Here is a 27,606-nt window from a genome sequence, read left to right as displayed (position 1 = left end):
GAGAAGTTAATATATATAAATGAGAGATGTTGCAAAGGTAGAAATGACAGAACTTGACAAGATGGGGTGTGTGTAGTGACTTTGACACCTAGGTGACTTGGAGCATGGTGGTATCCTCAATAATAATAGGGAAGTTGGGAAGAAGGGAGAGTTTTAGGGGAGAGAAAATGAAGTCAGTTTTGGATGTGTTCAATTTAATATGTCTACAGGACATCCAGTAGGTAGTTGTAACAAAAATGAATCTTGAGAAATCCAAAATGGACAGGGTATTAGGGAACTGAGACTCTTAAGTAATTATATCCTAAGGACTTTCTTTATGAGATTATGATCTAAAAGTATAATAAGAACATGTTAATTAGACAGCTTATGTTTAATAAGTACCTCTCTATTCAAGGAATTACCATAGGTGCCCTTAGGTACCAGAAGAAAGGGAAGAGAAGACAGTCTCTGTTTCAGTAAATTTAGAGCTTAGAATTTTTGAAGCAGCTCTACCTGCCTGTCATTTACTGTGAACTCGATGACAAAAGATCTCCATCCAAGTTCTTTCTAAAAAAGATAATCTTTATAATTTGAGTTCCTGTGCTTATTTTTAATCAAGAATTGTCTTGGTTTAAACAAATAAAAATTACACTCTCAGCTGCTTTTTCATGTTTTAGGGCAGTGATCATTTTTTATTAAGTGATTAATTATACCTGCCTATACATCACAGGTGGGTTTGCCCCAGGAGATTTAGATTCTATCATAGATAACTTCATCCTTCATCTTGCATAGATTTTATAAGTTGATATTTATTTTCCCTCAGAATGCTATTTTCATTCTTTGCTTTCTAAATTTTATTATGGACTGCAGATTACTAACTGTCCAAATGACATAATTTTCATCTAGGCATTTTGGAGGTATTGCATTGTATCTTGACTGAAAGCCCAGAAGCCTTAAATTTGATATCAGAGGGACACATAAAGTCCATCATCTCTCTTCTGGATAAACACGGCCGCAATCACAAGGTAGGTGTGGGAAGACTGACAGAGCACTTTGAACTCAGGTGGTGCCTTCCTTCTAGGGGTGCAGGACACATTGTAAGGATTGTCTTTTGGTTCCACAGAGAGATGAGTTGGCAGAATTCCTTCTTAGTTTCACAAGCTCTCCAGTAAGCAAAACAACCAAACTTTATTTGAGATCGTGGTTTCAAATTTCTTCTCCAGACCTAAGATTTTCTCATCCATGTGGTAAAGTAGGAAGTTATGGATGTAGAGTCAGGAAGCCACCTACTGTTCTATTTAATTATGTGACTAGGGAAGACACTTAACCGCTCTGAGCCTCAGTCTCCTTTCCTATAAAACTATAGCTATACCAGCTACTTTGTAGGATTGTTTTGAGGTTCATAGAAACTATATAAACTGCTTGATAAAACCTAAACTGTTCTAAATCAATTGTTAATATAATTATCCCATTCTTAACAAAGCTCCAAATATTATACAAGGTCAAATACATTGATTCAACCCTTTTTCCTGTCCTCTAGGCTAGGGCTTTGTTGACAGAACGACAGTAGTTATACACATATAGAGAAACATGGAGCAGAAAATGAATATACTAGAATGTCATTATAAAACTAGCTTGTCGTATACCATTACAGCACAGCAGTGGATGAGATCACATTACAGCCCTGGAAGGGAAGAGATTTCTTAGATACTAATCTGTGCCAAGGATTGATGGTCAGAATGATACTTGTAGACACGGGTCTCTTCGTTTTGAAGCTCTAGGATGCACAGTTGGAGTAAAGTCGTTATGTCCCTCTAAGGGAGAGGAAGTTGATCTGTGCTTATGGGCCCACACTTTCTAATCTTCCATCAGCCTTTGATACCATAAATCACAAATGAATTTTTGGGGAAAGTGAAACGAGCTTCTCTCTGCAGTATTGTTTATATGATACACATAGAAAGTGTGCAAGTCATGGACCTCAACGCCTGCAACATTGTTTCACAAAGAATAGAAAGCAATATGTGGGATCGCAGATTACTTTCCCAAATACAGTAGATCAAAAATAGGCATAAGGCTTAGTTTTTAGAACCATTTTTCTCTGAGTGCCAACATGTTCCTTCCTTCCTGCTAACTGTAATAGAAATAATTGATATGTACTCAAGTAACCCAGAAGCATAAGCCAGTAGCTACATAGAAATATCCTTGAAGTCCATTGATAGTGTGGAGAGTATAATTCGATTTTTTTCTTAACAGATTTGGAGCAAAAGGTATGATTGTCCAGAATGAAGGCCCTTTAAAACATTACGCCAAAGTAAAATTTAAGTTTCAAAGTGAAATGTAATCCCAGGTTGTCATAGTAGCATTGTGATGACTATCTTAGAACATTAGATAGTAGAGATTGGTATGAGATCACCACGCCAGGCCAAATAGTTTTGATAGCTTTTCAACTTAACATGTAACATGTAAAAAAGGATTATTTCTACTATACTGTCTCTTCATAAATGTGTGAACACACATTCATGCATAGAGCTAATTTTTTTAAGAGCAACACAGAACTGACCAGGCATGACCCAAAACTTGGATATCTGTTGTACTACTTTTCCCCCTTACAGACTCCCAAGAATCTCGGTGACTTAAGGCTTAAATTTTCACTGATACCATTTTATGGTTCAGTACCAAAGATATTTCGGTCTGTAGATGTCAAGCTTAGTGGTGTCTCTGAAAGGTATTTCCCCCTCTTTCCCATGGAAATCACCATTATTTCCTCCAAATCATTATCAAATTTGGAATTATATGGCTGAACGTTAAGGTGCAATTAAGATTGAAAGACTCTAAAATGGAAAAGCAATGTTCCATGGGACCTTTAGAGAGCCAGGAGCCATTCAGTAACATCACATTGGTGTACTGTTGTGTCTTCTAACTTGTTAATGGGAAAATAGTTCAGAGAGGTGAGAGAGATTCTTTCAAAGAGTGATGGGTTTGGAACTGGAGGACCTAGATTTCAGTGCTAGTTCTACCACTAATTGACTCTGTAATCTTAAGAAAGTCATTTCATTTTTCTATACTTCATTTTTTCGTCATGTTAAATAGGACTATAACAAGTGCTCTGCTTATCTCATTTCTTCATTTATGTGATAAATATTTAAGTGCCTGTTGTGCTCAGAGCCATGTTCTAGGCATGAGAGAAAGATTAACTCTGACACGGTACCTATCTTCGTAGAGTTTATAGTCTAGTATGAAATTCTTATACAGAGGAGACAGAACCAAAATGATGGAGAAAAGGCAGGGATTCCAAAGCACTCTGGAATTCCCCTCCAAACAACTTAATAATGATCCATCAAAACAAATACTGACATAACAGAGCACACAAAAGGACAGGGTGAAACAATTTTCTGGTTCAAGATAACTTGGAAAGTCAGTAGGAAAGTTCTGTCAAACCAGAGTGAAAGTGGAACACAGTTCAGCACAGGCAGTGCCCTGGCAAGATAGCAACAAGTCTTGGGGGTAATTGACAATAAGGCCTTCTGGAGCTCTCAACATAGAGACAGTAAGGGGATCAGACAGTTGATCAGAAGGAGATTACGGGGTTCCTTTGCTAAATCTGGGTGCAGGACTACATTGTATTTTCCACATGCTGATCTGGGCTGCTCTCCTAGGTCACAGTAACGCGGTAAGGAAGAGAACTAGCACATCAGAGCTTGTGGCTGCAGAGAAGTGGGGACCCTGGTCACAGTTCTAGAGTTGAAAAGAGTGCTTGCAGGTACTCACAGACCAGAGCACAGACCAGGAGAGTACTAAGCACACTTCTCCTAAGATTGTACCATCCTGGAAGAACTGAAAACTTAGACTTTCAGAATTAAGTCTGAAAATAGTTGCACAAAAATCCTGAAGCTTGGGACAGTGTCCCGTTGACCCTGAAAGGAGAGCCCAACTTTAACATGAAGTTAAAAGTCTAGAAATAGGCTGGAAAAGGAACAAACAACAGAAAAAGAACCTGACTGTTGGGAGTTACAGTGGTGACAGGGAAGCTCAAAACACAAACTCAGAAGACTACAACAAAGTCAGAATTGCTCCATCCAAAGCATCAAAGAAAAATGTGATTTGGTCTCAGGTCCAAAAAGAATTCCTGGAAGAAATCCAAAAGAATTTTAAAAATAAAATAAGAGGAGTAGAGGAAATACTTGGAAAAGAAATGAAAGTGATGTAAGAAAAACATGAAAAAAGAGTCAATAGCTTGGTAAAGGAAGCACAGAAAATACTGAAGACAAAAGAGAATAGGACAAATGGCAAAAGGGGCACAAAAACCCACTGAAGAAAGAAATGATTTTAAAAGTAGAATTGGCCAAATGGAAAAGGAGGTACAGAATTTCACTGAAGAAAATAATTCCTTAAAAATTAGAATCAGTAAAGTGGAAGCTAATGCCTCCATGAGACACCAAGATACAATAAAACAAAATCAAAAGAATGAACAAATAGAATCTCATTGGAAAAACAACTGACCTGGGAAATAGATTGAGAAGAGATAATTTAAGAATTATTAGACTACCTGAAAGCCATGATCAAAGAAAGAGCCTCGACATCATCTTGCAAGAATTTATCAAGGAAAACTGCCCTGGTATTCTAAAATCATAGGGTAAAATAGAAATTGAAAGAATTCTCCAGTCACCTCCTGAAAGAGGTCCCAAAATGAAAATTCCCAGTTATTATAGCCAAATTCCAGAGTTCCCAAGTCAACTGCCAAGCAGTCAGAAAGAAACAATTCAGATGTCATGGAACCACAATCAGAATAACACGATATTTAGCAACTTCTACATTAAAGGAACTAAGAGCTTAGAATAGAATCTTCTGAAGGTCAAAGGAACTAGGATTACAATCAAGAATCACTTACCCAGCAAAACTAATTATAATCCTTCAGGGGGATAAATGGCTATTTAATGAAATAGAGGGCTTTCAAACATTCCTAATGAAAAGACTGGAGCTGAATAGAAAATTTGACTTTCAAATACAAGACTCAAGAGAAGTATAAGAAAGTCAGCAGAAATCATGAGGGAGTCTATAAGTTTAAACTATATTACTACATGGAATGATACCTGTAACTCCTGAGAGCTTTATCATTATTAAGGCAGTTAAAAAGCATATACAAAGACGGGGGAGTTGGGAGGAAGCACTTGAACTTATCTCTCTTTGGAACTGGCTCAGAGGGGGAATAACATACACACTCAGTCGAGTATAGAAATCTATATTTAATTAAATATATTATTATAGCTGTAATATATTTAAGTCTAAATCAATAAGAAAGAGGAGGGGAAGGGAGTAAAAGAAGAGGTTGGGCTAATAGAAGGAAGGGTAAATTGGGGGATATTGTAGTCAGAAGGATGAACAAGTTGAAAGGAGAGAGAAAAGGATCAACAGGGGTGGGGGAATAGGATGAAGGGAAATACACAGTAATCATAACTATGAAAAAATTTACACCAAGTTTCTCTGAAAAAGATTTCATTTCTCCCATATATAAAGAACTGAGTTAAATTTCTGAGAATACAAGTAATTCCCCAATTGATAAATAGTCGAAAGATACAAACAGGCAGTTTTTCAGAAAAAAGGTGTCCAAGCAATCTCTAGTCATATGAAAAAATGCTCTAAATCATTATTGATAAGAGAAATGAAAATTAAAACAGTTCAAAAGTACTATCCTACACCTATCAGATTGACTAACATGTCAGAAAAGAAAAATGATAAATATTGGAGGAGATGTGGGAAAATTGGAACATTGATGCCCTGTTGGAGCTTGGAAATATGCCCAAAGGGCTGTAAAATGGTGCGTATACTTTAACCCAGGAAAAGAAACAAAAGGAAAGGGGCTTATGTGTACAAAAAATATTTATGGCAGCTCTTTTGTGGTGCTCAAGAACTGAAAATTGAGGGAATGTCCATCAGTTGGGGAATGGTTGAACAAGCTGTGGTATATAAATGTAATGGAATGCTATTGTGCTATAAGAAATGATGAACAGGAGGGTTTCAGAAAATCTTGGAAAGACTTAGCATGAACTGATGCTGAGTGAAGTGAGCAGAACCAGGAGAATTGTACACAGTAACAGCAACGTCGTGTGATGACTAACTTTGATAGACTTAGCTCTTCCCAGCGATGTTCTAAGACAATTCCAAAAGACTCATGATGGAAAATGCCATCCACATTCAAAGAAAGAACTATGAAGTATGAATGTGGATGGAAACATATCAATTTCTCTTTTTGTTGTTGTTGTCTTTCTCGTGGTTTTTCCCTTTGGTTCTGATTCTTCTTTTACGACATGAATAATGTTGAAATATGTTTAATATAATTGCACATGTATAGCTTATATAAGATTGCATGCTGTCTTGGGGACGGAGGAGGGAAAGAAGGGGAAAAAACTTAGAACTCAAAATCTTGTAGATTTTTTAAAAATTCTAGTACCTTCTCCCATTAATTGTTTCCAATTTATTCTGTATATTCCTTGTTTGTACATAGTTATTTGCCTGCTGTCTCCTCCTTTAGATTGTGAGTTCTTAAAGCAAGAACTATCTTTTACCCTTTTTTTGTATCCCCGGCATTTAACACAATGTCAGCTACATATTAGGTGTTTAGTAAATGTTTACTGATTGACTGACTAAATGGTTTCTAATATCGTTTTCAACTCTAACATCCTGTGATCCTAGAAGTCACCTTCAGGTCATATAATTCTTAGCTATGCTAGAAGGCTCCAGCTCCATATATGGTCCTTGCATGCTTTTTATTTACCATTAGTTTATGACTCTATCGGACTTAACCCAGACATGCTGCTAATAAATCTAAGTCCTTAGGCTTAGAAGAAAAATGTAATTGTTTTCTACAAAACCAGTATATCTCTGAAGGAGGGAGACGGGAGACACAGTAATATGGCTGAGGGTGGAAAAGGATCCTCTAGGTGTATTCCACTGAATAGCCTTGACGCTTTTATATACATTTTCATCCCTTCTCTGGAGCTGAATTCTGGGACTTCTTGGCCCATCCTTTCACCTGGTAGTAGAGTACTGTGGTGGTTACTTTCTGGAACTTATCATGGACTGCAGGTTTCTTTTCCACGTACACTGCCTGGTGATTTTTGTTGTCTGTATCATTGCAGGTTCTTGACGTGCTTTGCTCTCTCTGTCTTTGTAATGGGGTCGCAGTCAGAGCCAACCAGAATCTTATCTGTGACAACCTGCTGCCCCGAAGAGATTTGCTTCTCCAGACCCGGCTGATTAACGATGTGACAAGGTACGGTGGTTTACCAAGAACCATACTTGACCTTGTCTGGACCACAAAGGGAGGGAGAAATATACTTGGCCCCTCCTTTCTTGGAATTTATATAGGATGACAGTGCATTCTCAGTCTTCTGCTGTGCTCCAACTGCCGATCACAAAAGGTGATAAGTCCAGCATCCCCTAGTGCTCCTGAGCGTGTTTCTGACTTCTAGCTTTGCATTAACTGTTTATAAAGTCTCTTTGGGAAGAAAAATTGAAGAGAATTAGCCTGTTTAAAACCTCCTGGGTTTAAGAGACTTGAAATGAGTGTACAAATTTATCCTTTAGAGTTCTCAGGACTTGGAGACTGTGCACAACTATAAAGCAAATTCATTTTGCAAATCATTTATATGGGTACAATGTGTGGAAATCTATAAAAACTAGTTATCGCAACAGTTTGCAAACATTATTGTCTGTAAATAATAACAGCAGTTTTAAATGCTTGACAAAATTATGAAATCCAGTAACAGGCTATTTGATTATCAGTACTTTTATGTTCTGTATGCTAGGGTCGTTTCATAGTTTAGCTCCAGGCCTTGTCTAACCCTGACCACTCTTGATTACACAGTCATGCTTTTTCCCCCTTTTTTTTTGTTAGATAAGGACCAGGAAAAATAATTCCAACTTAATTACACAGTTACATGTAGAGGATAAACTAGAGAAGCTGACTTAAGAGTGAAGGAATATTATGCAGACTCAATTAAGACATCTCCAGCTAAAGAAAATTATTACTTCGACATATTATTTTCCCCTAAAGTGAAAAAAAATTAAATACCCTTTCTTCTATCCTTATTCCACCTCTGCCTTCTAGAAACAACACATAAAATATTTTTAAATGGGGGAAGACAAAACTGTGATTTTACTGGGTCCAGGTTTTCAAAAACAAAGCTACTTAGCAAATTTTTCCAGAAAAGACCTGGAACATATAGAGGAGTTGATCGTCCTAGGTTGAAAAGAACTGAACCTTTGAAATTCAACTCTGCCTCAAGTCAGGCTTTAGCCCAGAGCAGTCTTTACACAAATAGACAAATTATAATACACAAAGTATTATATTAATAACCTCAAAATTGTAAACCTATTGCCAAGAAACCTCTTCAGTTATAACTGAGTTCTACGGGCTACTCCTAACAATTGTAAAATAATTCCCATTTAAGAATGTAGGATTCCAAAACACTTTGGGTGTAAAGATAAACTATTACTTTCCTTTTATAGCAGAAATGAGGAAGTTTGTGGTGGTGCAGAGAGTCAACATAAATCTTTATTTTATATTACCAATTGGAGAAGGTGGTGTTAATTTCTAAGACCCAAAGTTTACCTACAACTCCTATTTTTCAGTAATAATAATAAAAATACATATCCTTTTTCTAGGTACAAAATGACCAGCCCTTCCCTTCCTATTCCCTGACCATATGTACTTCATTATCAGGGTCTGTGGGTGTTACCTGATTTTTACATTCCATTTCAGCATCCGGCCAAATATTTTCCTGGGAGTTGCTGAAGGCTCAGCTCAGTACAGGAAATGGTACTTTGAGCTTATAATAGATCAGGTGGATCCTTTCCTAACAGCAGAACCCACACACCTGCGGGTAGGCTGGGCTTCTTCACCAGGCTATGCTCCTTACCCTGGTGGTGGAGAAGGTTGGGGAGGCAACGGCGTTGGTGATGACCTATACTCCTATGGCTTTGATGGGCTCCATCTGTGGTCTGGTAAGTACACTTTCAAAAATTGCATTCAGTTATTTTTCCTCACATTGAGTTAAGGAATCTCTCCCATAGTTTTCATGCCCTTTCTGAAGGTCACTACTCTAGCCAACATGGAGTTAGGAAACATGGATTTGCCACCAACTTACTGAGACTGGACAAGTTATTTTTTCATGACTGTTTACCATCTAAATGAAGAAATTTACCTCTACTTCTTTTTTTCTCATGACTCCTAAGGATGTGACCAAGACATTTAATAGTTAGAATTTGTGCTTAAAATTTTCAAATTTTCCATGTTATATACCAAAGTATTTTGAGGCCTCAATCAGGTATATGTTCAAATGATTAATCAAACCTGTACTTCTGTTTTGAGGGCTATATTGGTCCTACCTAGAGAGTCTCTGTAACCCTTTATCAATATGCAAATAGGTTCAGGCCTTCATCATAGATAAGGGTATATAAATCAGTCACTTTAAATTCTGTAAAAGAGCAACAGTTCTGCCTCCCTTATGTCTGGAATTAAAAACAAATTGATCCTACTTCAACCAACAACATAGAGTATCTACATTTTAGGCACTTGTCTAAGAATTAAGCCATGAATTAACTCTGACCCAGAATTTATAAAAAACTTTTTAAACAGAACTGATATTTGAGAGAAATCATTTAATGCAATTATCTCCAGACTTTTTTATATATCACACACCCCATCAGTAAAAAAGGCTTAAATAAAATTTGAGCATGTACTCCCAATAGCATATATTTATTTTATTTATAAATTATGTACATGTACTATTGAAGTAATAATTATGTGAGTTAAAATTCATGTAAAATTTATATTTTAAAAGGATGAGGTTAAGATGTGGTAACATTTAATCCTAGAGTAGTAGGGAGCCACTAAAGTTTCAGTTGGGGAGTGATGTGGTCAGACCTGTCCTTTAGGAAAATTACTTTGGCAGCTCTGAGGAGTATAGATGAGGGAGGGGAGAAACATGAGACTGGGAGACCAATTTGGAAGCTGTTGTCCAAGTAAAAGGTGATAAGGCCCATGCTAGGGTAGTGGTTATGACGTATGTAAAGAGAAGGGACAGATAATATAGATGTTATGGAGAGATGACAAGACTTGATAACTGACTAGATATAATGGGTGAGAGAGAAAGAGGACTTGAAAATGACATCTAGGTCCTCAATCTAGGAGACTGGAAAATTGGTGGTTTCCTTGACAGTAAGAGGAATGTTTGGAGGAGAGCTGGGTTTTGAGGGAAAGATAATATAGGCCTATGATGAAGATCGTAACCCATCTATATTTGTTCATCCTTTGTGATTCAGTCTATCCTATCCACAACAAAAAAAGGGAAAGGGTAGGGTTTTCATTCATAAATTTATGTTTGAAGGGTAGAACACACCCTGTGAGAGGTGTCTATCTCAGCTACAAGTTGATCTGAGAGACATATAGTTTACACATGGGGCAAGAGGGAAAATTCCCCAGTGGAGCATGTGCAGCTGCACTGAGTTTCTGGATAGCAGTTAGATTACAGCTCCCCTTCAAGACCATTGCTTAGGTAAGAAGTGGAGAGATTGGGAGCTTTCACAATGGAGAGAGGGAGTTCCATAGGGGAGTATGGGTTAATGCAGTAGAAAAGTTTGCCTGGGTGGGTTAATTTGTATATATTTCCTGTAACAAGATAATGAGAACCACATAACCTACTTTATTTCTCTTTTTGCCTGAGCTGCCAGGAAATTCAGTATCCAACTACAATAATTAAGTCATCTCATATGTCTGATAACATTATTTTTTACATTCTTCCCATTGATTTTTTTGTTTTTATTTTAAAATTATCTTGTTTTGTATTGTGTATAATATTGCCGATTACTGGATCTCCTGTGTGGAAGTAGGCAGGGCACAAGTACTAAGTAAGTAAACAGAGGAGGCATCGTGGTACAATGAGGAAAACGTTGAACTTCGAATCAAATGTTCTCATCCCTGCTACTTGCTTGGCCGTTTGCCAGTTCTTAACACCTTGGGGCAGTCATTTCAGTTCTCTAAGCCTCTGTTCCCTTGTCTTTAAATAAATGGACAGGACTATATCATTTCCAACATTCCTCCTGTTCTCCCAAGGGCATTTGGGAGGTCTTTCTTTATGTTCTGAGCTTCCTAAAGAATAGTTAATATATAAAATACTTCAATGATTCTGTCCGCTCATCTGTGTGGGAGTTCAAATAATCACCATCCATGCCTTCCCATCTGGTACGGCTCTCATCTATCCCCTCCCACAAATTCACCACAGGTGTTCCACTGCATTTCTCATGGGCCAATAGTAACTGAGCATGTAGATGTTGACTAGCCTATCCTTTTTATCTAGTCATACTTTTCAGTAAAACTCTCCCTTGCACTCTTTCTTCATAATTCCTTGTGTGTCATATGTTGTACTCTGCCTCCCATTACCCTTTGGGAAATCTTGAATTATCATAGAATTATGTAACTTATAGCTGTACAACATCAGTGGCAGAACACTGCTGTTGCAAAGATGGGCCTCTGTTTCCAAGAGGAGCATGGAATTAAAAGACTTGTACCATTTCCCAAAGGCAGTGTCATTCACATCCTTTTTCCTTTTCAACATTGGGCCAACCTCATCATTTATTTACTCTGTCTTTCCCAAATCTATCTATTAATGGGTGCATTCTTTTAATTGTCCATCTAGCTACATATCGTGGTCTGGACAATAGGCATTCTTTACCCACTTGATTTTGGTTTTGGTTTTTTCCTGTATGGATAATGAAGCCAAACTCTTGAGTGATTATAGATCTCATTTAGAAGTGTTCTTAGTATAGTCAGTTAAATGTCATCTGCAAACAAGAGCATCCAGAGGACATTACCTTCCAGAATCCCTCTTCAACTTGGATTCTGTGCTGGACGCCCTTCATCACTGTGATAAGTAGCTTTGGTAAGATGTTTCCCTATTTTATGTCCCACTTAGTATCAGGAATCAAAGGGGAAAAAATAGCCCTTTATATATTTCAGGGAATTTTATTTCATTTTGATATATGTTTAGGAGACAATTTGTTAGGGGAATATCTTTTATTCTGGCAAATAAAGTACTGTTTTTTTATAGTCAACAAATAATAACATTGTGTGGTCTTGTATTTTCTAACCTTAAATGTTAGTTGTGTGATTGTAAAGACATGGTCACTGTGCAATCACATTTGTAGAATCCTGCTTGTACTTGCTTTATGCTTTCATCAAGGAGGGCTTCAGTGTAAGAGAAAGCAATTGTCCTGAACATTTGATTTAGATGGGAGAGTGAGTGAATGGAGCAGTAGTTATGGATATTTTCTTGTTCACCTTTTTCTGAAAAGTGTTAGGCTATAAAAGGCCCTCTATGCCTTTAGTTTCCTCCTCTCTTTCATGTATCTTAAGAATGGATCCCGCCATACTCAAAATTGTGTCACCTCTAGTATGGATATCCTCTTTGAATACTTGATCTAGTCTTGCTGCTTTACTCATCTCCCCCCCCCTCCCACACCCCCTTTGGAACCATTTTCACGTGCTCCTCCAGCAACACTAACAGGATTGTACTGAGTCCAAAGGTGCTATTTCTATTGTCTTTGATGATAGAGTTTATTAAAATCTTGAGATCATTTTGAGTTTTGGCCTGTTGTTCCCAGTTTCATCCTTAAATGCTTTGGGGATAATGCTTAGTTGGACTTCTTGCTATCCTTTCTTAAAACATTCTTTTTCTTCAACTGATTCTCATTCTTTTCTCATGTAGTATGGCTCACAGTTTATGTCATCCTCTTCAGTAAGATTTTACTAAAGATTTTATATTCTAAAATGACATTGTCCTTCTGGGGTTCACTGACCACTCTATTTTTAAGATCTTTTGGTCTAACTTTGGTAATGGATATAATTGATTAAATTTCTGTATAATAAAATAAAATTTTATATGTAAAATCTGTGTCAAAGTCTTCATATCCATTCCTTTTCCATTTTTTTCATCATCTATAACTTATTAGTTCAGGATAGAGATGCTTTAACTGAGTGATATATTTTTGATATATTTTTATCATTCTTATTTTTCTCATCTATTATTGTAATTTATTTCAATCTTTATCTTCATAAAGCAATGATCTTGTTCTTTACAAATTGCTAATTCCAGAATAATTTCCATATGAACAAGGAGTCATTTCCTGTTCATTGCATATAGTCAGTAGCAGTTTTTCATTATATTTAGTGCTTGCTTTGGTTAGGACTTCCATATTCTTTGTTTGAAGACAATATTTATTGTCTTAAAGCAGTGCGTGTTCTGTGAGTATGCAAGCCTTTGGCCTCCGTGATTCTTTAATCCTGAGCCAGATTTTTCAACAAGTTTTTCATCATCTTCTCTGTGTGTATTTTTCCATTGAAATCATTGAGTATCAAAGTACATGTTGATTTAATTTGGAGGGTCTTGCCAAATTCTTCATAAATTTTTCTGCCTCATCCTCTGCAACCGATGTTGGCACATAAGCTGAAATTATTTTCCTGATTGGCAAACATTTATTCATTTCTACATTATGAGATGATCAGATGCCCCATGAATTTTTTTCATAGTTTTTGAATGGAGAAGTAAACCACTTTTATCACATTCTTAATTTGCTTCTACATATTTGTGTTATCCTTCCCCTTTAAAGATAACTTCCTCTTATTTTCTGACTTCAATTGTAGTGAGAATTTCAAGACTGATATAATTCACTACCTCCAGTAATATAATTGGTTAGTGGATACCTAAAATTTAGGGTACCAAGAGTTACGTTAACATTTATAGAAAAGTCTAAAAACTATTGCTTCTTAACAAATCTCAGTCACAATCATTTCAGAATCAGAAGGAGACCACTAAGGACTAAGTTCCATTTTGTCTTTTTTTTTTTTTAATTTTATCAATTGACTTTACCAGAGAATTCTTCAGCAGATGACTAGCCTATTCGTGATGTGTTCTCTCTATTTAGCTAGGCAGATCTTTGGAAAAGACCTTGATTCTTTTGCCAGGGCCGTACTAGAAGCCTTTTTATCATGGCAGAGCCAGGCAAAGCTTGCATTTAATGCCATACCATCTAAGAGTCCAGTATTCTCTCCCTACCAAAATAAAATATTAGAATAGGATTTTGTAAAGGGCAGTAGGATTAATAAAAATTAAAATGTAAGTGAAAAATACTAGCTAAAGTTTAATTTCTACTTCCCTATTGTTCTCCCAACTTCTTGTTCCATAATCCAGTTTTTACATCATCTTCATTGTGATTGAGTTTCCCTTTCTGAGTTCCTAAAAGTCTTTTCATAGACTCTAGTCTAGTATATTAAAGTTTTTAACTTGTCCAGATGCTTCTGAACTTACTGGAGATTATATCAGAAAACTCAGAGGCATCTGATCAAAGCTAAAAACTTTGCCAAATACTATGCCAAATGTCACATGACCCTCAAAAGACCACACCCTGGGAAGTGATTCAGGAAGAGAAAGCTAATATGTGAGCTTCTTTATAGATACCCTGTTTTGTAATATTGAATCTCTGAGGACGTAAGCGGAATTGAAAAAGTGTGTGGCATCTTTACTTCCATTGTGAAGATGCCTGTTTGTCTTCTGTCCAAATCATAAAGCAGACATATTCTTGTACCATGTCTCTTAATTACTTGGGGTTACTATTGCGTCCTTCTGTAGATAAGAGAGACTACAGATACCTAAAGATCATCCTAGGAATGCCTAAAAGGAGAAAAATCTTCTGACTTCTCCTTTTGCAAAGCACCCCAAAAGCCCTACTTTTATTTTATTTTATTTTTTAAGACTTACTTTTACTGGACGCAGAAAAAGTCTCCTGCATATGCCTGCCAATGGTTTTCTTCATTCTGTCCAATTAGGGGTCATTAGGGGTCCAATTAGGGGTCAGTAGAAATTGGTAGTGTACCATCTCACTCAGTATTTCTCCTCTGAAATAGAATTTTTGGAGTCATGCTGCTTTGTGCCAAGAAGATACATAACCGCTGACTTTAACTAGCTTAGTCTTCCCATTGGGATGTCGGGCTCATTTTGTAAGAAGTTGATTGCCAGTCTTGAAAATTTGCTCTGGACTTGCTTTACTCTGTGCAGTAAGTTGAGGGGAGTCCTTATCGCTTCAAGATTCTAATGAAGAGTATAGACAAAATCACGTGCAAGATTTACACGTTTTATTTCCATTAAAATCCAAATATTTTCCTCTTTGAAGAATATCTTTCTGAACTAGTCTGTGGAACATGTAATAAATGTAAATTTTGATTATAGAAATAAATATATCTGAATTGTTGCATCTAAAGAAAGTTCATCATTAATGACTCCAGTCAGAATCTGAATGAATTTCACAGTATTTTAGAGTTCAGAGCTTTGATGTATAATGAAGAAAAATTGTATAATGGCAAAATGAGATTAAAGCAACACACACAACACTTAATGAGAAATTGTTGTGTCCTCTAGAGATAGTTTTCTTACCGTTTTTTAGTAATTGCTTATCAAATTCTTTGCATAATTTCTCTATTTATTCATCCTTTTCAATTGATGATCATAAATAGTAATTTTTTAGGATGGTCTTTTTTCAGATATTAAGTAATATAATGAGATAACCAAATACCCCTTGAAATGATATTTCTCCTTACTTTTGTACACACGATAAAATGAACTCTGCAATTTCCTTATAATTAAGTATTGATCAACAAACTGTAGATTTTCCTGGTAAAACCTGTGGACCAGCCTTCCAGTTTGCTGCAACTTCATTCATTTCTTTATGTTTTGTCCCCTTCTTTTTTCTTTTAATAGTGAAAATGTCAAAATTTATCGAATTTAGTTTCTTAAGTAGAGGGCTTCTTAACCTGGGGGTCCATGAGTTTGTTTTTTAAAAAACATTTTTTGGTAGCGGCAGTTTAGTTAATTTCCATTATATGTATTTTTATTCTTTTAAAGCATTATTTTGAGAAGAGGTAGGTCCATAGTCTTCACCAGATTTCTAAGAGTCCATAATATGAAAAAGGTAATGAAGCCTTGCTCTAGTGGTATGTCTGGTCATTGGTTATTGGATAGGCATGTCACATTAATAATAATTATTATTATAACCAACATATAGCACTATGATAAGTGCATTACAATTTATAAGTCCTTTGATCCTCACAACTACCCTGGGAGTATTATTATTCTCCATTTACAAATGAGGAAACTGAGGCAAACTGAACCAAACTTGCCTAAGGTCAGAGCTCAGAAGTATCTGTGACTGAACTTGACCTCCCCTTGTCCTGATTTCAGTCCTAGTGCTTCATTTACTTTGCCACCTAGGTGGAGAGTAATGTGTGAGGACCTGAAAGTAGCCATCGTATCTGGGGAACAGACTATGAGGGTAAATGAGATGATCTTTTTCAGACACTTAGCACCTTTTGTGTCACATCACGGATGATATGTAAATGTCAGCTGTTATCATCATCATCATCATCATCATCATCACCTCCTATGCCTTTGAACTTGCTGGCACCCGTGTCTCCAATACTCTGCCTCTTAATTTCCCTAACTTGCTTGAACACTCAGTTCAAAATAACATGATCCATGGGAGGCCTTTCCTGGTCCTTATGAGGCACTAATGTCTTCTCCTCTAAGATTGACTTCCATCTATTCTGTATATTTTTTGTGTGTTCATAGTTATTTATATTATCACACCTGTTGGAATGTAAGCTTGTTGGGAATAGGGACGGCGTTTGCTTTTCTTCAGATTTTATAATGTAGCTTGTTACTGAACCATAGTAAGTACTTAAATGCTTCTAGGTTTGACTTGACTTGGCACCTTCCTCTGTCATATAGGTGAAAGGTGTTGAAATAAATCTCTCTGCTACCTAGATTTTTATATGTTTGGGTTATTCTTATACACAGGCAATCTAACTGTGGATGGTTTTATTGTATAAACTTCTGAGATTCCTGGGGCTAGAGAAGTATTAAGCATCAGTGTATGTAGTATACCAGCAATACTTCTCAGAAGGTAGGAATAATTCACCCTTAGGCACAACTGAAGATGTTCTTTTTATATGTGGTACTTGTGACACCCATCTCTCACATGGAGGATCCTTAGAACAGCTACTCCAAGCTCAAGGTATTGTGTGGGATCTACATCCACTCAAAACAAGATCTCTTACTGTTTTTCTTTTTACAATGCAGTTAGTTCAGAGTAAAGACATTTAATAAAATCACATCCTAAGATCTGCAACAGAACATTCTCTAAGCTCCAGCAAGCACACATATACACATATATGTCTGTACCCACATTTATATGTAATACATACATAAAGGTATATATTCATGTTTTTGTATATATGCTGTCAGCCTTCAGTGTTTGGTCTAGAAAGAGACAAACAAAATTAGGTCATATGTGTGCTGTTTATTCTCTGTAAGCTAGCAGAACCGTACATATGTGGCTCAAAGAAAACTTAATTGAAGAAGATTATATATCCATAGAGTAAGGAAGTGTTCCCTCCTCCATTCTGTCAAAATTATAGTTTCCAGAGAACAAGAGGCCCCCAGGATGTCTGGTTTCTGTCGGCCATAAACAAGGGAGTGTCATAACAGGATAGTGTCCATAAAACAACAAGATCAAGGAAATGCCATTAATCATGACAGCGTCCAGTTCAAGGCCCCTGGTTCTTATCATTCATAAGTAGGAGAATGATCCCAGTCAGCCTAATTTTTGTGTTCATTCAGAGAACATTTCAAAGGGGCTCAAGGAACACTGTTGTTCCATAAGAAATGGTAAGCAGGCAGACTTCAGAAAAATCAGGAAAGACTTGTATGAACTGATGCTGAGTTAGCGAGCAGAACCAGGAGAACACTGTACATAGTAACAGCAACGTTGTAACATGATTGACTTCATTAGACTTAGCTGTTCTGAGGAATGCAGCAATCTAAGACCATTCCAAAAGACTCAAGATGGAAAGTGCTATCTAGAGAAAGAACTGTGGATCCTGAATGAGGACTGGAGCACGCTGCTTTCTCTTTTGGTTGTATTTTTGTCTTTTCTTTCTCATGGCTGCTCCCTTTTGTTCTCATTCTTCTTTCACAACATGACTAATGTGGAAATGCGTTTAGTGTGATCGTACATGTAGAGCCAACATCAGATTGTGTGCCATCTTGGGGAGGGGCAAGTGGAGGGAGGCAGAGAAAATTCAGAACTCAGAATCTTATAAAAGCAAATGTTGAAAACTAAAAATAAATATTTTTTTAAAAAAGAAAGTAAAAAGGGAAGTCCTCAAGTGGTTCCCACAATGTGAAACCTAACCATGATGTCAGTGGGGAGAACAGCCATGTGTGACGATCCCCTACTTGGCCTTTGACGTCCCCGATGGTACTTTGTGGTGTGTTGTGATGCTGTCCCTGTGTCCACTCTCTGGGTACTATGTGGGTACAGTGTTTCTACTGGACCTGCCCCTTGCTGGGTATGGTGTTTCAGCTGGGCATATCATTCTGCTGGGCCCACTGTGCCTGTTCATTGTTGGGTGTGCTGTTCCTCTTGACAGATACATTCATCTCTTTCAGGCTAGCTAATCCAGCTTAGCTTCGGTTGGCTAGACACTAATTTAGTCCTAAATTGGCTCCCCATTAGAATGTAAGCTCTGTGACAGCAGGGTTGATATTGCTTTTCTGTTTGTATCTCCACCTTTTAACACAGTGTTTTGCACTCTGTAAACCTTGAATGTTTTCTCATTCATATGTTGATTCATAGCTTCATACCCACCTAATAAAATCTGTTCATCCTAACCTCAAGCTAAGTGTAAGTCTTTGCTTTTCCAACCTTCAGGAGATCAAAGCTTTCTATTTTAGATCATTATTTTGCTTAGGGTGCAAACAATCTGATACAGTCCCAAGATTCTTTCACTTAGATGCAAATGAATTTAAGCAAGAACAAAAACTAGGCTAAAGAGTCAGCATCTGTGTTCTTCATCCACCTAGTCTGAATTCCTTTCTTTTATTATACACATCTGGCAGTGGCAAAATCTTGAGTGCTTTGGGGTTCTGTTTAGGCCCATGAGAACGTCAGTCTCTCTATATAGTAAAAAAAAAAAAAAAAATCTTTTCTTTACATTATTTTTTATTAAAACCAACATTTAGAAAGGAACTTTTGTGTAGTTCCTTGTCTGCTTCATGATAGATAGGTCTTAGCTTTTAAATCACATAAAGATCTTTCCTTTAAAAAGAAAAAAAAGGTGTCCAAGGAAAGAGAAATCCCAGCTACTCTTAATAGTCTCAGAGAAGATTCTGGGAAGATGGCTGCATAGGTCAGAAAATTCCAAGCTCTTCAGGTTTCTTCCACAAACAAGATAAAATAGTGCCTCAGGGCTAACATAGAACAGTAAAAGTAAATAAGAGTCTGGGCAGAACAATGGTCCTCCCAGGACAGTCTGAGAAGATCTGAAGAAAAGTCCCAGGATGAGGTTTGATCCCTGTGAAGAATCAACACCTCCAAGCTGTGAGTCCTGGAGTTAGCTGAGTTGGGAGGCTGCCCAGGCCCCAGGACAGTGAGGGGAGTTGGGTGTCTGAGCCAGGGAAGATTGAAGGAATCTCTGCTGACAAGGAACACCAAACCCAGATGTGCTGGAGATGCAGCTCTGGGCAAGAGACCCAGCACAAGTAGGGTGAGTAAAGATGCAGTGAGGGAGGGATTCCACAGACTGTGGGCACTTACTAGAGGCTGGAGGTCTTCCTTTTTGTTCTAGGCCAGAGGGGAGAACTGAAAGAGGATCTGAGACCAGAGGTACCTTCCCCCACACCAGGGCTAGGGATGATTAAAAAAAAAAGTCACTACAAATGAAAAAAAATGTGAAGGCAAAAGAGAAAGAATTCAACCATAGAAAGTTGCTGTGGGAATAGAGAAGACCAGGGTTCATCTTCAGAAGAGGATGACAGACTGGAGTGGGGGGGGGGGGGCGGGGAACGGGTAAAAAAGACCAAAAAAGTGCATGGCCGAGGACAAAAGAAAACTTACAAGGAAGCAAACAAAAGATGGACGGGTCTGAACACAATGCATAGTATTATATAGACTTTCTTGAAATGGAAATTTGTTGCTGTATATTTTGAATCCTCTCTCACATTCTTCTGTGCATGTGACAATGCTTTTTTCCTTTTCTTATTTTGTATTATTTTAGTTTTAGTATTTGTTTATTTTTTTCTTTTCGTCTTTTGTATTTGTTTAAAATAAAAAGAAACAAAACAATTAGTGTCTGTAGTCACTGAAAACTTATTATCTGGCAAGAAAGAATGGTTTCTTATACACAGTCTTCTCATGATATTTCCGTTGTATAGCATTGTAAATCTCTTTGTTGTTTTGAAAGTATCAAGTACTCTGTGCTTGTTTGAGGGTGAGCATTCAAGAAGGGATTTTTTTTTCACTAAATGTAGATTTTTTTTTCTTACCTCCATCATTTTGTCTTGTCCTTTGATGATGTTACCAAAAGAAAAAATCATGAATCTGGATCTTCCTTTAATATTTTGACAGAATTCCTTGGTCAGGGTCAACCTACATATGGCAAATTGTCTATCACATTTATGATATATGCAGTTGTCATTTGACTTTTTTCAAAATTCTGCTCTATCTAGCTTAACTTTGGTTGTTTTGTGACACCCTCCTTGTAGTATTGTTGAGGTCAGTACGTTGACAATCATGAAGGCAGGCTCATGGGATCATCACCTGGAGCCTTAGAACTAGTGATGAGAATGAAATCTTTTTACCCATTTTTATCCTTCCAGACTCTCCTGCTATGCTCACTCAGCAACCTCTAGCAACCACCAGGAAGTGGTTCCAGAAGGGATTCTTTCCTTCCCTCAGTGAGTTCAGCACCTGACTCAGAATTTCTTTTCCCTCCAGTTCCTGCCCTCATAGTACGAAACTTTAGCATATGTATTAGCATATGCTCAAACATCCTGACTTCAAAAATTCTTCAGTCTTCTCAACTCCTGTGGCATATCCCTGCACTTCACTTCAGCTACACACAGATATGGTCATACACTTGAACTTTCTGTCGTGATACCACAAATGTTCTACTTCTATCTTCATGAACTCTGAAGTTCTTTTAATTGTAATCTTTGATCATTCCCTCTTACATATGATCCCTCACCTTGTCCTTCATCCTCCCCATGATTTCCAATACCTCTACTCAAGTTTTTCCCTCTTGCACTGAATCCACCCTCCTCCCTTCCATAGTTTGATCTTTTGGTCAATTAGTTCAACCTGTGTTATTCTCTCCTCTTGATCTGTTGCCTTCCTGTCCAGTCACCATTCACACCTTGGCAAATTCCAAGCATAGATCACTCCCATCTTCTGCCTCTTTTACTTTGCTTCAAATGCTGCCAAAGGAACCTGGAGAAATCAAGGAACCGTGATGAATCAGTCCACTCCATATTCACATTATCTGATGTTAAATGTGTTTTCATTGCAGCAAGCATTTATCTTATTCTTTTCTAATTGATTTGCTACCTCAGCCTTCACAGAAATGGCACAGAAATTGTTTCAAAACTTTTCATTTCTTCTCAAATCTCTTGAGACATCCTGTTTTCTACCATCTTGTCTGTGGACTTAGCTTTCTACTTCACTGGAAATATTTATTCCATTCACTAGGAGCTAGCTCTTTGCCTCCTGCTCCCTTTTCTGACATCACTCCGATGTATTTTCGCACTAACTTCTCTGTCATCACTGCCTTGAAAGAAGAGTTGACCTTTCTCTTTGCCAGAGTCAGCCCCTCTACATCCATTCCCATCTTCTCCAGAAGATTGTACCCCTCCCCAACATCATAACTCTTTCTGTCATTCACTTCCTCCCTACCTACTGGCTCCTTTCTTGATGCCTACAAACATGTCCCCCATTCTTACACTCTCTCCACGAGCTGTCATACTGTAGCTTACCTTCTCTTCCTGGCTAAACTCCTTGAGAAAACTATTCACATAAAGTGTCTCCACCTCATCTCCTCTGATGTTCTCCATAACCATCTGTGTTCTGATTTCTGACCTTATCTTTCAACTGAAAATGCCCTCCAAAGTTCCCACTGATGTCTTGATTGCCAAACCTGAAGTCCCTTTTTTTACCTTTATACTTCTTGAACTTTCTGCAGCATTTGACAATGGTGACAACCTCTTAAACATTCTTCCTCCTCTAAATTTTTGTAACTCTTCTTGCTCTTAGTTTTTCTCCTACCTGTATGATTATTCTTCTGTAGTCTTCTTTATTAGATCTTCAGTCATGTCCTGCCTTCTAATGAGGAGTGTTCCTCAGGGCTTCTTCTAGGGCCCTCTTCTCTTCCCCCTTTATACTATATCACTTGGTGATCTCATCAACTCTCATTGGTTCAGTTACAATCTCTATGCAGATTATTCACAAACATAACCTCTCCAGATCTAATCTCTCTCCTGCCAGTTCTCAGTTACCACTTGCCTTTTGGAAAACCTCAGCTGGATGTCCCATAAACATCTCAAGCACATATCCAAAACATAAGGCATTACCTTTACCTCCAAATCTTCTCCTCTCCCACAAACTTTCCTATTACTCTCAAGGAAACCACCATTCTTCCAGTTTACCCAAGCTTACAACCTCTTTGTCATGTTGACTTCTCACATCAAGATTGCACTGCCAAATATTTCTGTTCCTGTAGCACCTCTCATATATTTTCCCTTCTCTCCATTCACACAACCCCACCCAAGTTGAGGTCCTTGTTTTGACAACTGCCAGGACTATTGCAGTAGCTGATAGTTGGTTTCCCTGCCTCAGGTCTCTCCCTACTCCAATTCCTCCTTCATTCAGTTTCCAAAGTGATTTTCCTAAAGCACAAATCTGACCAAATCATCCTCTTACTCAGTTATTTTCAGTGGTTCAGTATCATCTTCAGGATCAAATGTCAATCTGTGTTTTAAAGCCCTTTACAACCTCTCCTATTTCTGTATTTCTGGTTTTCTTAAAACTTTACTTCCCTCCACATACTTGGTTATGTACTAACACTGATCTACTTGCATTTCCTTACATACAACACTTTATCTCCCTTTACACTGATTGTCCTCTGTGTTCAAACACTCTTCACTTCTTACCTCAACCGCTTCATTTTCTTGATTTCCAAACTCAGCTCAAATCCCACTTTCTGTGGCAGGTCTTCTTTAGTTCCCCTATACTGTGTGTACTTTCCCTTTTAAGATTACCTTTAATGTACTCTGTATATATCTTCTACCTCTCTATATATACCTTGTGATTTATGTGTTTCCCTTATTAGAATGTGAACTCCATGAGGTAAGAATTTTGTTTTCTTTTTTTTTTGCCTTTCTTTATATCTCATAGTGTCTGACATATAATACATACCTTAAAAATGCTTGTTGCTTTATTAATTCTAAAAACATATATACATATATATGTATGAGTATGTATATGCATGTATATTTATACACACATATGTTCCAGCACTTAATTCCTTCCTCACCTCTTTCCTATTTCATAAATGCTTATATGAAGTTATTATAATAAGCATATATTCCAAAGTGAATCATTTCAAACCATATTACATGAAATTAGTCATTTCACTTTAAGATATAATCCATGTCATTGACACAGAAAGTTAATGAGTACATGGAGTACCTCCAGTGGTTATTAACATGTAACTTGCTCCATATTATGTGTTGCCCCTCTTCCTCACTGGTACTCTTCTGTATTTTACCCCCTACACTGCAGACCACAAGATGTTAGTGCCAGGTTCATTCCCTTTATGACTACGTAAGGAAATGTATTGAAGCAGAATATTTATATATAAAGACTAGGGAGATACATGTGTGTATGTATATACCCATACACACATACATACAAGCTCTGCCTAGGTGGGTGGGACGAGCTTGTTCTGTCTCTCACTAAAGTTCTCCTGTCCAAACTCGGCATGATTTTCTTTCAGCCTCCAGATCATACTTCAGCATTTGCTTTTCATTGTGGCCCCCAAATGAAAATGACATCATGGTTCCCACTAGCATGAAATCAGTGCCCATGGACACCCTAGAGTTTAGACCAGACTTCTTTGTCAGGTCCTACATTCTTCTACCCAACCTGGCAATAGGTTGTTGTATTATATGAACCTCTGAGGTTCCTAGGGCTAAGAAAATGTTGACAATTAGTGTTTTATTGTACTCCAGAAATAATCCTCCAAAGGGAGGAAAATTGGTCTTTGTAGTCTATTGAAGACATTCTGTTTATGTTTGCCACTCATACTACACACCCACCCTAATACCCACTCCAACCCATAGATACTGAGAATAGCTGCCCCAGGTTTAAGATATGAATAGGTCATATCCATTCAAACCCCCACAGATCATTGCCGTTAGTTCTTTGTGCTTGATTCTAACACCCACTCCCTCTTTCCATTCTTTTCACTATCACCATCATCCCCACCAAGCCATAAATATAAGGTTTCTAGGGCTTATGTGCTAAAGGAAAAGAGCATTATAAATTAACATAAAATATATTTATATAATTATATTGAGATGATAGGAAAAATGCATATAAAGTTTATGCCATTCCTAAGTGGTTTCTGGTCCTACATTGTAGGACCAATGAGGCAGCTAAGTGGTAAACTGGATAGAGTGCTAGGCTTGAAGTCAGGAAGACATGAGTTCAAATGAGGCCTTGGATACTTACTAGCTATATCCCTCTATATCCCTCCATTTCCTCACCTGTAAAAAATAGTACGTATCAGGGTTCTTGTGAAGATCAAATGAGATATTTTTAAAGCCCTTGCCGCATAGTTCATGGCACATAGTAGGCATTTAATGAATGTTTTTACCTTCCCTTCCTTCTCTTCCTCTAGCTTGCTTGCTATTTTCTACTTAAAGTTCTTGTTGTCTACCCGGTCCATGATTCTGCCCTATTCCCACCATCTAGGTGTTGTTTCTCTATGTCCCTTAAGTGGGAAGTACATCTTTGTTCACAGAACACTTCCCATTGTTTTGGGATGAGCTTACCTGGCTAGTTGGCACATAATTCAATTGTCAATTTATAATCCCAATTCTTAGCCAGTCAGAAAGCCATCAATTTACTCATGGGTTTTTGATGTTCCACTCACATCTGTATGTCATCACTTAGCTAACAGATATGTTTCCCTCCTTTACCCAAAGGGGAGAGAGCATAAAAAAGAAATATCATATACTGTTACAGTTCCTGATATATAGAAACAAAGAAATTCATTCCAGTGACTAGATTACCACTAAGATTTTCATTATAGGTGGTTTAGCTTCCAGAGTGAAATGGCATAAATGTGTAGAAATAAAATAGTCAATTTTCTTACTTGGAATCAAGTTTATAAAACTCATAATAGAAAATTTATTTCACTCTTTATAAAGATCATGATATAGAAATGTTGCAGAAATAGATATGGATTTCCCTATCTTTCTGTAACACTCTAACACTTTTTAAAATGATCACACTAGATCATCTGATGCCTGATTGGTCTTGCTACTTTTCATTCTGGTTTTTTTCCAGGATGAAGTGATCTCTGTTCGTAATTCTAGAATAGCCATTTCTCTCAGAAGTGATTACAGCTAATATGGGTTCCACCACATTCTTCCCTACTTCAGATTCCCTGAGCACAGCAAAGGCCAAAGTGTGTCCAGTACATTGAATTCTGGCCAGAGTCTGAAGACATGCTATACAACTTGAAAACTTGTTCCTTCTTATTTTTGGCAGTTTCCTTCATCTTGGGCACTGTTATCTGCCCCATTTAAACCTTGAAGATTTATGTCTCACATCATTTATTATATAAAGGGAAAAAAAATTTATGCCTCAAAGACAGACTTGAGATAGAAAATCCTCACATAAGATCAGTCTGTCACTGTTTCTATACTCACTCATCATTGTGTTGATCTCAAAGCCTTTCCATAGTCTCTTATGACCCTATGTTCTATTTGCAAATCTGACTCTCATGGTGAGATTTTCAAGAGTCTGCCACTACTCCTCATTGTCTTTGCCTGCTTTTTTCAACCAGGCCGAGTTCCAAGAGCAGTGGCTTCTGTCAACCAGCATTTGTTAAAGTCTGACGATGTGGTGAGTTGCTGCCTTGACCTTGGTGTACCCAGCATTTCATTCCGAATCAATGGGCAGCCTGTGCAGGGAATGTTTGAGAACTTCAACACTGATGGGCTCTTCTTCCCTGTGGTGAGCTTTTCAGCAGGCATCAAGTAAGTTAATATTGTCTGTTCCTGGAAATTACTATGGCCAACCCTTCTTTCCCTACCCCCATCCCTGTGAGTTAAAGTCCGTGTTGTTCACACATTTATCAAATTTCTTCAGGCCTTTTGACAATTTCTAGTATGAATTATTTAGAAAATGTGGTAGGAAAAGGATAGGACATAATCCTGTCCTTTTGAATAATGAAATGAAAAATTTGGGAACTGCAACTATATTATGAACTAAAACATTCTCCCAAGTGGCATCATAACAGATATAGGAGAGGGCCACATGTAGCATTGTAGTTGAAATAAAAAGATCTGGGTTTGATTCCTGAATGCTGCTTACTGACTATGTATTCTGGATTGCTATTTTACGTCTCTAGGCTCAACCGTAAAAATGCCCTAGATGACTTCTAAGGTTCCCTTTAGCTCTAAATCCAATGATCATACAGGATCTATTGACAGTGGTAGAGTCACTAGGTAGATAGTTGTATCCCTTCCCTGGAGGGACACAGTGAGAAATATTAGTTGTTATGAAGAGTTCAAGAGGGAGTATGATCATGTGGCTTAAAAATTCAGAGAAAGATTTTTCTCATCATGAGGAGAAGTGAATTTAGTCCCATGTCATCAGACCTGTGCATACAAGCTTGAGGCAAGCAGACTTCCCATGGAATGGTGGCATTTAACCTGAGATAAGTGATAGCTTTTGGGCACTGCTGCCACATCAGTCTTTAAAATGAGGACATCCCAACTCTCACTCTGTCCCACTTTCTAAAAAAGTGTTGTTTAATGGTTTTTTCTTCCATTGAAATTAAAATTTTTCTTATTTTGTTCTGTGGCTTAAGAAAATATTAATAACTTTTATGATTACAGAGAGTTCATTTCTTAATATAACTCTCCTACCTCCCCTCCCCAGCAAGCCATTTCTTGTAACAAGATGTTAAAAAAGAGAGGGGGAAAGCAGGTCAGAAAAATGAATCAACACATTGACTGTGCTGCCAGTACCAATCTCCTGCAGCCCTTTGCAAAAATGGGGTGGGGGATGTATTTTCTGAGCTGCTTTCTACACCCACCTGGGTCAGGAGGGTTGCACAGATTTCTGTTTGTGGTATTTACGTTATTGTAGTCATTTATGTTTGTTTCTCTAATTCTTCTCACTTACCTTTGAATTAACTTTTTTTTATTATTTTTTTTCAATTAGCAGAGAGCTACCTTTTCTCTATCTCAACCTCCCTAATTGAGAAAGAAAATCAAGCCCATGTTACAAACATATACAGTCAAACAAAAGACATTTTTTGCATTGGCCATATTCCCCTACACCCTCCCGTCAAAAAAAAGTAATCTTATTCTGTACTCTGAGTCTTTCATTTCCCTGTCAGAGAGTGGGAAGCATGGTTTAGTCCACTGGAATCATGGTTCCTCCTATTTC

The 27,606-nt window shown here is 37.5% G+C and overlaps 1 protein-coding gene across 7 annotated transcripts in view; it reads left to right on the top strand.

Moving 5' to 3' along the window:
• The window catches only part of RYR3 (ryanodine receptor 3), a 750,252-nt gene that overhangs the window by 383,138 nt on the left and 339,508 nt on the right, over positions 1 to 27,606 (top strand). For all 7 annotated transcript variants that reach the window (XM_072625274.1, XM_072625277.1, XM_072625272.1 and 4 more), the window contains exons 16-19: positions 886 to 1,004; positions 7,116 to 7,249; positions 8,741 to 8,982; positions 25,994 to 26,186. In XM_072625274.1, the coding sequence (XP_072481375.1) occupies positions 886 to 1,004; positions 7,116 to 7,249; positions 8,741 to 8,982; positions 25,994 to 26,186 (688 nt within the window). The remainder of the gene's footprint in view (positions 1 to 885; positions 1,005 to 7,115; positions 7,250 to 8,740; positions 8,983 to 25,993; positions 26,187 to 27,606) is intronic.

This window comes from Notamacropus eugenii, chromosome 7, assembly GCF_028372415.1.
Source record: "Notamacropus eugenii isolate mMacEug1 chromosome 7, mMacEug1.pri_v2, whole genome shotgun sequence".
Lineage (NCBI taxonomy): Eukaryota > Metazoa > Chordata > Mammalia > Diprotodontia > Macropodidae > Notamacropus > Notamacropus eugenii.
The sequence above is the reverse complement of the archived record's forward strand: the minus strand, read 5'-3'. Positions and strand labels throughout refer to the sequence as shown.